Below are 12,284 nucleotides of genomic sequence, written 5' to 3' on the forward strand. Positions count from 1 at the left end.
TGCTACCATGTCAGCCATGGCATGTTCAGTCTGACAAAGAGAAGTGAATATGAAGAAAACTATTCTCTCCACCAATGCTTGAACAGAAACCCATAGTGTCCCTATCACAGCATTTTAATTGCCTTTTGAATTATTCCAGAGATTTTGCTTCTCTGCCTTAGCAGGAAAATCATTCCAGGTGTGAATCATTCTTCATTCAAAGCATATTTCCTGCATCAAAGCATCAAACCTTAACTTGTTCCCGCACTTGTTCACTGAAAGTAACGTTCTGGATTAACCGTTTTCTGCCCCGCTTAATAACTTGTCCTCTCCTAGTCTTCCTTTCCCGGATTGCCTCTTAACTCAGTTCTCTGATACGATGGGTCAACTGTGCAAATCTCTCCATTGTTTCCCGGCTTGATGCGTCTCAATGAACAAGACTGAACAGAATACTTAAAATGCACTCTTACCTGATAAAGTGGCATTGGGATAGGGAATGGTACCCAGTTAGTTAGTAGTTTGAAAGGAAATTATGACAAGGGCATATTAACAAAGGGAGAAAATAAATCTAATTCTACATAAATAGATGCGACTTCAGCATTGTTGGATTTCATCACAAATAACCAACTGTGTGCTTTTTCTTTATCCTTTGCCCCTTTAGCGTCATCTGGCCCCTGAAGATTTTAACAAGCTGTTTAATATGACCACCCAGGATTTTGACAGGTTACCACTTTGGAAACGCAACGATCTTAAGAAGAAAGCTCGCCTCTTCTAAACCACACAGTGCATGTTGGAAATGGGCATCTGCGGAGGCTAAATGCTAGTGTAATATTTTGTGGGAAAAGCGCTCCAGAAGTTAACAAAAAAAACCTCTGAAAAATACCTGTGCTACAGCAGATAACCGGTATGATGTCTGAGAAATTGATACCCACATACAAGTTGCTAGGATTTTGACATAAGAATTCTATTATGATCTCCTTTATAAAATGAACCACAGTAATATCATCTCTTGTTAAACAATAAATTGCTCCGATCTTTTTGGACTTACAGTAGATTGAATATTGTAATGAGTTGGCCAACTTTTTTTTCTAATGAATTTAAACGCTGTGCTTTGGAAACAGTTTTAAATATTTAGCCATACTACTCCAAGCAAAGTGCAGCAACCAGTGTTTTCTGCCTTTCACTGTGAAAACATGGGTTTGTGGATGGGGGAGACAAGGGGATTAATTTGGAACTGGTTTGTACAAAGTTATGCTTTGGACTTTATTGCTTGAAACCTTTTACACTGTTTGCTGTAGTTTAAAGAGTGTATGTGTACAGCTGCTATACACAATACTGTAGTCATATCAGAGAAAAATATACACAGGAAAATGAAGAAAGGAGAAATGTTCTTCAAAGACAGCAGTTCAGCGTAGTGAAGGAATGGTAAAATATCGCGCTTCATAACAGCCATTTATGTGTTACTTCATCCATTTGTATTGAAAAGGAAACAAAGAATGGCGGAGTTATTGCCTGAGTATTTTGTGTTAGTATCACATTGTTACTTGTGTCCATACCTGCCTTAATGTTACGAATTGTCACTCGCAAGATTTCCTTAGTGCATTTGGGACATTATAGAGAGTCATAAAATGACTATTTCATGTACGGATGTCCCCAAGCTTTGAATTAGCGGGCCAGTTTATCATATCATTCCCAGCAATCTGTAGTTAATAGCCTAGAAATTACACTGTGACAGATTATCTTAGGTTGGGGTTGTATGTAATTATTCTGCACACTATTTTGATCGAGGCAGTTACCATAGGTCACTGTCTCTATTAAAATAGCGCATAAAGTAATTGATACAATAATGTTACGTTGTATAAATTTCTAGACTAATATATTTCCACTCTGTAAAAAAAAAGCTTCACACCTTGTATAAAAATGAGACCGTTTTAAGATGCTGCAGTGTGCCTGCCAAAGATCTATCTGGCTTGAAATTATTCTGAATGGGTCAGCAATTTGATCCAATTTGTTTAGGAAAAATGACTATTTGTTTACTTGTATAAAAAATAGCGTAGATTCAACAGAAACCAGGCATGAAAATATGTAACTTCAGACTAAATTTTAAACAGGTTAACGAATACAATAGGTTAAGTGGTACAAGAGGCTTTACCTATCTGTGTTCCAGATAGTTATTTTTCTTCCATATGAATTAGTTTTGTCTGCCTATCCCCTTTAAAGGTTCTAACTGTATTAATTCCTTTCAATGAGAGGATACGTGAAGATGACAGAGAGCAAAGAGCCCCTCATAGCTGTGTCACCCCAGTCTTTTAGTGGCGATGGTGAGTTTGCAGTCAGCTGATAGAACAACTGGACGATATTTTGTCATTTAAACACTTTTCTCTGAATATTACAATTAAATATTCAATAACGTAAACCCAACGATTCACACTGTACCTAAAGGATATACTTTCCTCTGTTTATAAAGGTTAAAATGCAACTATAAAACAATGAAGATGAATGAACAGTAGATAATAAAACGAACTGTCTAACCCCAGACAATATTACATTTCTTCAAGCAAACTTTTAATTTTTAGCTTATCATCAGTTCCTTGTTCTGGAATTGGACTGCATTTTCTACATTTGATAAAGTTTAGTCCTTCTCCACCAGAGCGTGACTCCCTGTTTGAAATGTGGAATTAACCCCTTCTGCAAACAGAGCAAATTCTTAATGATTGCATAAAATTAATTCTGCATCCACATACAAGTTTGTATCTTGCCATTATAGATGAAAGAACGTATGTTAATGCACCACATCTGGAGGAAAGACAATAAATGCTGCAAATACACAACGGGCGAGTTAATATTGAAAAGAGAAAGAGTGTTTCAATTGCAATCCTAGTTCTGATTGAAGAAACCAACTTAAACATGAATGTTGCTCTTTCAGGTGCAAATCAACCTGCTATGCATTTCCAACACATTTTGATTTATGAGGGCTGATTTTCCTCCCATTGCTCCCCTAAAGTATGCCCTCCCTGACATGATTTGGACCCCTCCCATTTAATTCCTTTGCCTCAATTGCATAGGATCTTCACACATAACCCCTTACACTCCTCTCAGGAAATACCAACTGAATCCCTAGGCAATGAAAATGGGGTGTGGATATTTGGTAATAGAGATCTGCTGAGAACTTGGTTGTTTCCAGGGTACAAAGCATAGGAAAGTAGGCATCAAGCAGTAGCTCCTATGTCCTGCAAACCATTATGGATATGTGTATGAATTTGACAATGGGAGTTTATGTTAGTGATAAGGTAAGGGAAATAATTATTTAAATCAACTAGCATTCCACCTGCCAGATATTACTTTATGGAGCCTTGGCAGAAGTCTGTATGTTCAGTGCTTTGTCTAATTTGTTGGATCTAGTGTACTAGCCTTTTTTTAAAAGTCCTCTTGCAAGTTGCCTCTGGAATTGCAAGTCCAGATCTGCTCTGCCCACTCTATGCTTTATAGTTGCAACTACTAGCATTCTAATTTCATGAAGCATTCCGTTTTAAAATAATATTCAGTGATGGAATTTACATCGGAAAGAAGCATGATGCCACTGGAGCAGCTAAGGGTAGGAAATGTGGCCAGCTGTATTACATATTTCAAAGTTACCTTTCAGTCTATCAGTGAACGCCATTAATAAAGCAATGTTGTTCGTGTTTTATTTTTTGTCTTCCCTCTTTAAATTGATCACGCTAGTATTCTGTATTTAAAAATGTGAAAAATCAGGTTGACAATCCATTTTATGGTGCACAGTGACTGTGCGCTCAGTGTTCAGCCACCAACATAATGTCAGAGTCATGCTTTTTGTTTAGAGTCTCTGAGGCATGCTTTGTATGTGGCTGCTCAGTCATAGTTAATGAACAGTTAATGTGTGTTGTGCAATACAGAGTAAATATAGAAGTAAATTAATGAAGATCTTCAAGCACCATGTGTCTTTTGGTTAAACCGGACTTTATTGATATTGTTCTCATAAGATGTAGTAACTGGCATTTTTACAAAAGGTTCTGTTTCCTAAAACAAGTAAATACATCATGCAGACTTTAAGGAATCATGCTCTTTTGCCCTATAAGTCTGTGTCTGTGTTTACACTCCACATGAGTCTCCTCCCACACTACTTCATCCAACCCTATCAGCAGTCTCAATTTACATTTTATTTTAAGAATACAAGGGAATCATTTTTAATATCCTGTTAAATGAATGGTGAGAGGGAGGTGATCCAATTCATACAGACTAGGCTCTAAGGACTACAGTGCAGTGAGGGACCATGAGACGTCAAAGCAACTTTAAAATTGCACTGATGTTATTAAAGCTTTCTCATTGGTAACAGTGGGTGTAAACCTAACCACAAGTAACTGAAATAAACAGCACCAGGTAACTGCAGAACAAACTGAAAACGATCAGTAATAAAAGGCAGATTTCAGGGTGAGATTTCTGATTTCCCAAAACCCATCACTTGTGTTACATATTTCTGAAACTGACAGGCTACCCTTGTGTATTTCATTGTATCTAACTTTAGTTAATTAGAAAGATTGTTTAATAAAATAACCTCAGCCTTATGAAATCAACTAAAATGTCATGGGTGTGTATAAATGTAAGTATCTGTCTGATATGAATACTGTTTACTTTCTCTGGACTCTCGCTACACCTCCCCAGACCTAGTCAAGGGGCTGTATTGAAGATCTGCTCAGAATCCAAGAGGGACTTTATGAGCTGTTCAACATTACTCCATCTTCCATTTTACTTTGCCCTTTGTGACCTCCATTCCAATGCCTTTTCACAACAGTGAACCAAGACTTGCTGTGTGTAAAAGTATAGGTGGCTGGTTTGGGGCAAGGGAAAATTCAAACTGATCCAGGCCAGTGGTCAAAAATTGTGTTTGAGACAGAGTAGCAGGAGCAATACTCAGCATCTAACTGTGACATACCCTAATGTGGCAAGGCATAGATTAAGAAAAATGTAACAAGTCTAATTGTCCACAAATAATACCCTTTGTCTTTACTTTGACAAGACTGGTTAAAGTCATTGGATATGCAGTGAACGCTTCAAATGAAATAGGAGTTGCCTTTACCATCGTATGACTATATTTATCAATGATAAATGAACAAGAGTGGGCAGCACGGTGGCGCAGTGGTTAGCACTGCTGCCCCACGGTGCCGAGGTCCCAGGTTCCATCCCGGCTCTGGGTCACCGTCTGTGTGGATTTTTCGCATTCTCCCCGTGTTTGCGAGGATTTCGCCCCCACAACCCAAAGATGTGCAGGATGGATAAATTGTCCCTTAATTGGAAAAAATGAATTGGGTACTCAAAATTCATAAAAAATAAATAAATAAATGATCAAGAGAGACAGGTCTACGGAAGCAATAAATGTTTTGGTCCTACATTCAATTTCATTCCAAACAACTATCAAAATGAAAATTTTCAATTGTGACTTTTCCAAATTAAACAATTTGCACTTATTTTTCAGTTTATTAGGAACCTGATCTGCTTCCAAATCACTGCCAAAGGTTCCTTTTGTCCCATTGGGCGATGTCCCAGCCTGTGCTTGACACCCCTTGAATCTTTTTTATATTGGGAACTCAGTCAAGGGGAAGATTAACCCTGTATTCTTCCATTCAGTATTACTGAGGAACCCAATGCCATAGGAATTATTTTAAGGATAGCAACATTTCATACTGTAATTTAAAAACATACTTGAGCCAATTTCTCTCTGTGGGAAATAAATAGTAAAGTGCTTTTTAATTCCACAAACTGTTTTTCTGCCTCCCTTCTCCATATTGTATCCTTATGTAAATACTGGATTCAATAAGACACGTTAAAAGAAATGAAACCTTTGTGTTGCAGTCCAATCCTTTTCATTAAAAGAGGCTTATTTCAGTTTATCCAATTGTTTGCACTGAACTCCCACTTTGTCATGTTTATACTGCTTAATAAAATGATTAGATTGTTACTTTATATTAAGTGCAAAAAATGATTTCGGATTATTAGAATTACTGTTGTAGTATTAAAATAACTCTCTGATGAGCAGTGAGAATGTTGAGATACCACCCTGAAATTTTAGCTTAAGCTGTATAGAGTTTTGTGCAAAGAGATACAATAATTGCCATCATTATCCCTGTTACAAAGCAGTAGCCTTGTAGCATTGGTATATATGATGTGAGAAATAATGTTACAGATGTCAAGTACAGTCACAATACTGTACTATAGTAACTGTTCTCTTACCTATATTTGTTTGCAAATACAAAAATTAATTGTTTCAATTAAACTAAATTCAATTGCAAATCACTTTCAAATACTCGGTCTACCTATAGGATTATTTTTTAGCTCCTGTCTTTGATGAAATCAGCCTGAACCAATTATAGTCTGTACTGGAATTTTGGAAAAAGTTCTTTTTTTTTGTTAGTTGAGGCTGGAGTTGCCAATTTGTGGTTGTTGTAATCTGGAATGCAATTCTAGAAAGGGCCCAGGATTGGGTAACCTGTAGTTTACAGTCTGTAACTGCACAAATCATCTTTGGGAACTTTATTTGTAGCTAACCTCATCCTGTCTGTCTACTTACTCATTCAATTTTACGCTCCACATATGTACCATGAAGCATGTCCACACTCTTGTGATTAGTACTGTAGCTCATAAAGTATCAGCATGTGGAAGGCCAACTGAGATTTCTCTGATCGCTTCTTCATCTATTTTCTATGCATCTTCCTGCTTCTCCCCGTGACTTCTTTTCTTTCTACCTTCTACAAAAGAACTTCTAACTCCTATAACCAAGCTATCTCTAGGTCCCAACTCCCTTTCCATTGACCCACCACTTTCACTGACATAGAACAGTACAGCACAGAACAGGCCCTTCGGCCCTCGATGTTGTGCCGAGCCATGATCACCCTACTCAAACCCACGTATCCACCCTATACCCGTAACCCAACAACCCCCCCCCCAACCTTACTTTTTAGGACACTACGGGCAATTTAGCATGGCCAATCCACCTAACCCGCACATCTTTGATTTGTGGGAGGAAACCGGAGCACCCGGAGGAAACCCACGCACACACGGGGAGGACATGCAGACTCCGCACAGACAGTGACCCAGCCGGGAATTGAACCTGGGACCCTGGAGCTATGAAGCATTTATGCTAACCACCATGCTACCGTGCTGCCCTTAATGTCATTAATACTTAATGTCAAATTTCCATGTAACTTGTCTCAACCTCTAACACCCTACGCCCCACTACTATCACCTATGTCAGTCAATTCCATGGATACAAGTCCATGGGCCAGAATGTGTATATTTTAAGGTTGATATGACCATCTCAAACAATCGCATAATTTCCTCTGTTGTGCTTAAATCTCCTTATTACTGCAGGGTGATCTTAGAATGCAAGAACAAGCCAAACGTCACACCTCCAGCATAAGTCTCCTCTGACTTCAATTCCCTCACTCTCCACTCGCACCTTTGGTAATTAATCCAATAAATTTATGGACCTCTGTGTTTCCAAAATCAAGGCTACCTGTTCACCTTTCTCCATCTCACTAAATGTTCATCCCTCACTTCTTTCAACCTCCTCTGAAATAAGACCCCCCCCCATACTTTGCAGTTTCTAACCAGAACGAGTTGTCAATATGTAACAAGAACACCTAACCATTCTTCTTCAGCAACCCTAATTCCAAGATTCCTGTTATCTGTCTGAACGTCTCTCCAGTCATGATGTTCTGCATAGGTTTAAATATACGGCTCCAAATTGAATCTGCCTCACTTAGACTCTCGTTTGTGCCTCTAATGTGAATTTCATCAACTTTGCTAACTGTTTTCTCAAGATGGTTTGCAGTCTTAGTCTGACCCTGGGGGCACCTCTCTGTCACATATCCCATCTGTTGCCATGACTGCTAGCTTGAGTATGCCTGCTTAAACCCTCAATCTCTCCACTGCCAAAAAAAAATCTTATCCTTGGTCTTGTCTCTTTTGGATTGATTATTCTAGTACTTTCTTCCCCAATTTGCCAGATTTTGCCCTTCATGGGGGCTGGCTTAGCTCAGTTGTCTGGACAGTTGGTTTGTGATGCAGAGTGAGGCCAACAGCATGGGTTCAATTCCCATACTGGCTGAGTTCATGAAGGTCCCGACTCCTCACCCTTGCCCCTGGCCTGAGGTGTGATGATCCTCAGGAGAAATCACCACCCGTCAGCTCTCCCCCTCAAAGGGGAAAGCAGCCTATGGTCGTCTGGGGCTATGGCAACTTTAATTTCTAACCTTTGCCCTTCACACATTTCAGCTATTGTAACATAAATACAAAGTCCTCTCATTCTGAAGGAAAAACGTGCATAATCATTGTCTAATCCATTCTCAGTTCTAGTGGTTCCCCAGGGAATTCACTTAAAGATCTTCATCTGAAATGAATGAAAATGAAAATCGCTTATTGTCATGAGTAGGCTTCAATGAAGTTACTGTGAAAAGCCCCTAGTCGCCACATTCCGGCGCCTGTTCTGGGAGGCTGGTACGGGAATCGAACCGTGCTGCTGGCCTGCCTTGGTCTGCTTTAAAAGCCAGCAATTTAGCTTAGTGAGCTAAACCAGCCCCAGTGAGGCCAGCACGGTGGCCTAGTGGTTAGCACAACCGCCTCACGGCGCTGAGGTCCCAGGTTCGATCCCGGCTCTGGGTCACTGTTCGTGTGGAGTTTGCACATTCTCCCCGTGTCTGCGTGGGTTTCGCCCCCACAACCCAAAAATGTGCAGAGTAGGTGGATTGGCCACACTAAATTGCCCCTTAATAGAAAAAATAATTGGGTAATCTAAAATTTTAAAAAAATCTTCATCTTCATTTTCAAATAATTTGGCCATTTCACTCTCTGTTTGAATAACCTTCTCCAGCCATATATTGCAACTCACACCATCCACTTGCCTGATTCTGACTGCTGTACTCAGCCTCCTCCACTCCACCATTAGTGAGTGATCTTCCAACCTTTATGTTGTTATGAAATTCACCTCTGAAGTGACTTTGTCTATTTCCTACAGTAAAAGGCCTCCCAAAAAGATCTTTCTCTTCAACAATGCCTTTGGTCTCTTTCCTTTCTCCTCATTCTCCTCCTTCTCCTCTGCTTCCTGTTTAATGTTCACCTCTCCTTGGAAAGTGCGCAGAGATCTCTTTTAAGTGTGGGTTCTTTACAAATGTAAGTTGTTAACAATTGGACACAGCAGAACATTGTCTCATAATATTGAAAATTAACCTAGTTTGACCGTACTATAGACAAAAGAACAGGCTGATCCTCTTCTTGATTCATATAATTTGATACATTGCACTGCATCTAATGAAGGGCAGTATAAATTACATTGCCTCAAAACTTGTCAACTTTATGATTTTAAAGTAGTTTCAGCTGTAGTTCGTTGTTTATTTCTCGTTTTCCATATTTGCACAAGTTGGGAAGTCGCACTGCCGCTGTTTTGGGTTCTTTTCTCACAAGCAATGCCAGTTTTCTTTGATCTATATCATTGTATTGCAAGGAGTATTTACATATTGCCCTTCTACACCACTATAATCTGTGTTACGAATGTATTCAGCCCAAGTAAATAAAGAATGTTTTGTGCTTTATTCTTAAATGTTATGAGTTTTTCTACATTTAGAAACCTTTAAGCTTTTTGGATATTTTCTCATAACGAAATGAGAGAGGGGTTGACTGACTGGAAATAGGATTGAATATTCCAGGCTTCATTGATATGAATGCTATGACTCCCCAAACAGGATTTATAAATCTTGTGTTACGGTCGGGAGAGGGATTCATTTAACCCTGACTTATCGTTTCACCACCCATCCATAAACAGAAAGGTGTTTTTAATTTTGACTTCCCTCTTTTATAAATGGTGGTGTATTTCCAAAATTCTCGGTTTTGGTGTGATCCAGTTTTCTAACTAATAACCCCACAACAGACTCGAGATAGGTTAAACTTAGAGGGTTAGATTATTTTGCACACACTCAAAATGTGGAAAGAAGATTCACAGCATCCCCCCCCCCCCCCCCCCCCCCCATTCCTTTTCATTCATACAGTAAAAGAGCGATGAAAAAGTAAACAGGTGCAGGGCAAATACCACAGAGAAAATAAGAGTTATTGTTTCACGTGAGTCCAGAATCAGAGGTCCAATTATGTATTTCTTCAGGCTGAAACTGATGCTGGGGAATCCACTTTTCCAACAGAGATTACTTCCGTGATGAGATGGGTGCACAGAGGCAAATCTGTCTTGTAGGCAATGGGGTTACCACTGAAGCCTATGGCGCTGAGGACCCGGTTCGAATCTCAGCCCTGGGTCACTGTTTGTGTGGAGTTTGCACCTTCTCCCCATGTCTGCGTGGGTTTCACCCCGACAACCCAAAGATGTGTAGGTTAGGTGGATTGGCCATGCTAAATTGCCCCTGAATTGGACAAAAACTAATTGGGTACTCTTAACTTTATAATCACAAAAAACGTCTTGTAGGCAATTGTTCAGAGGTTCCAGTGGAATCATTACAATAATTTACACCTTAGTCCCAATCACCCTGGGTGGGATTCTCCGAGCCTCTACACCGAAATCGTGCCTGGCGCGGGGGCAGAGAATACGGCATTAGACCCGCGATCGGGTCTGACGCCTTCCCGTGGACCAGAGAATGACCACCAGTTGCACATGCGCAGTCAACACAGTGCCGGTCGGGAGCCATTGAAAAAGGCCCTCACGGTGATTCTCCACCGGCAGCTGGCCAGGTTCCCGCCGGCGTGGTTCCTTCATGGTTCCACCCAGTGGGAGCTCAGAGTGGCGGCTGTGGGCCCAGTCCGTGACCGCCAAGGTGGGGGGGCGGGGGGTATCCGTCTTAGGGATGGGCCTCCAGGACAACCAGGGTTCTGATCAGGGCACACGATCTGGGGGGGGGGGGGGGGCCTATACTGTTGGGGCCAGCTTGCAGTGTGGGTCCGCCATGTTGCACGGACCCTGAAGTGCAGGACCCTGTATCGGCAGCCGGAACTACGTGGAGCACTCCGGGGCCCTGCAAGCCCCATTCAAAACGGGGAATCACTCTGGACTTTTCCGTTTTCTTGCCATTATCCCCATTTTCAGAGAATTCTGCTCCAGAGTTTTAATTTGTTTATTTATAGGGGGCACAGATGAATTCCCAGTCGATAGCCACCACCTGCATGCAATTAAACACAATTAAACTGCAATTAACAAACCGCAGAATCAAAATGTAAAATACAATTTAATAATATTTGATATAATTCATGAAAAGGTGATCATTTGTTCTTGGGGCGGCATGGTAGCACAGTCGTGAACTGAACTCATGGGGCCAGATGGTCTACTCCTGCTCCTAGATCTAATGTTCTTAGGTTCTTAAATTTGATTTGTCATTCTGTTGTATTATAATTAATCGTTGCACAGTTCAAATCACCTGGAGTTTCTCCATATCCCTGATACACTTAATTCAATAAATTTATCAATCTCAGCCTTAAAAATTCTAATTGTCAGAGCCATAGAGTCCATCCTGTGCAGAAATGAAATAAAATGAAAATCACTTATTGTCACAAGTAGGCTTCAAATGAAGTTACTGTGAAAAGCCCCTAGTCGCCACATTCCGGCGCCTGTTCGGGGAGGCTGGTACGCGAATTGAACCCGCGCTGCTGGCCTGCCTTGGTCTGCTTTAAAAGCCAGTTGTTTAGCCCACTGTGCTAAACCAGCCCAGAAGGAGGCCACTCAGCCTATCAATCTGCGAAAGAGCAACCTACTGGGCCAATTCCCCTGCTCTAAACCTGCAATCCTGTAATCCCATCTAATCATTGGACACCAAGAGGCAATTTAGCCTGGCCAATCCACCTAAACTGCACATCTTTGGAGGAGGAAACTGGGGCACCCGGAGGAAACTCACGCAGACCCGGGGAGAACATGCAATCTCCACACAGTCACCCGAGATCGGAATCAAACCCGCATCCCTGGTGCTGTGAGGCAGCAGTGCTAACCACTGTGCGGCAGTGCCGTGCCCTTCTTAGAAGAGAGATACTGCAATCAAAATGTCTTCCGCAACTGTGTGTTGGGAAATTTTGAAAGATTCTCTCGCTGAGGAATTCTTAAATAAACCACTCACGTTAATACTGTTGATTACCAACAGACCTAAGTGCCTTGGGGAAAAAAATCACCCAAATGATGCATCATTGAGCTAAGTACTGTCACAATCCATGTGATGCAAGTGAAACCCAAGCTGTCCAACTCAGCGCAGTGCCAACCCCTCTCCAAATTGCTGGGACTGGATCATTAACATGGTTGGGGTAGGTGGATC

The 12,284-nt window shown here is 40.9% G+C and overlaps 1 protein-coding gene across 7 annotated transcripts in view; it reads left to right on the top strand.

Moving 5' to 3' along the window:
* Positions 1 to 5,958, top strand: part of ablim1b (actin binding LIM protein 1b) — a 408,263-nt gene extending 402,305 nt beyond the window's left edge. For all 7 annotated transcript variants that reach the window (XM_038773460.1, XM_038773458.1, XM_038773461.1 and 4 more), the window contains one exon: positions 641 to 5,958. In XM_038773460.1, coding sequence (XP_038629388.1) covers positions 641 to 754 — 114 coding nt within the window. In that variant the 3' untranslated portion in view covers positions 755 to 5,958. The remainder of the gene's footprint in view (positions 1 to 640) is intronic.
* The last annotated feature ends 6,326 nt before the right edge of the window (positions 5,959 to 12,284 follow it).

This window comes from Scyliorhinus canicula, chromosome 16, assembly GCF_902713615.1.
Source record: "Scyliorhinus canicula chromosome 16, sScyCan1.1, whole genome shotgun sequence".
NCBI classification, from domain to species: domain Eukaryota; kingdom Metazoa; phylum Chordata; class Chondrichthyes; order Carcharhiniformes; family Scyliorhinidae; genus Scyliorhinus; species Scyliorhinus canicula.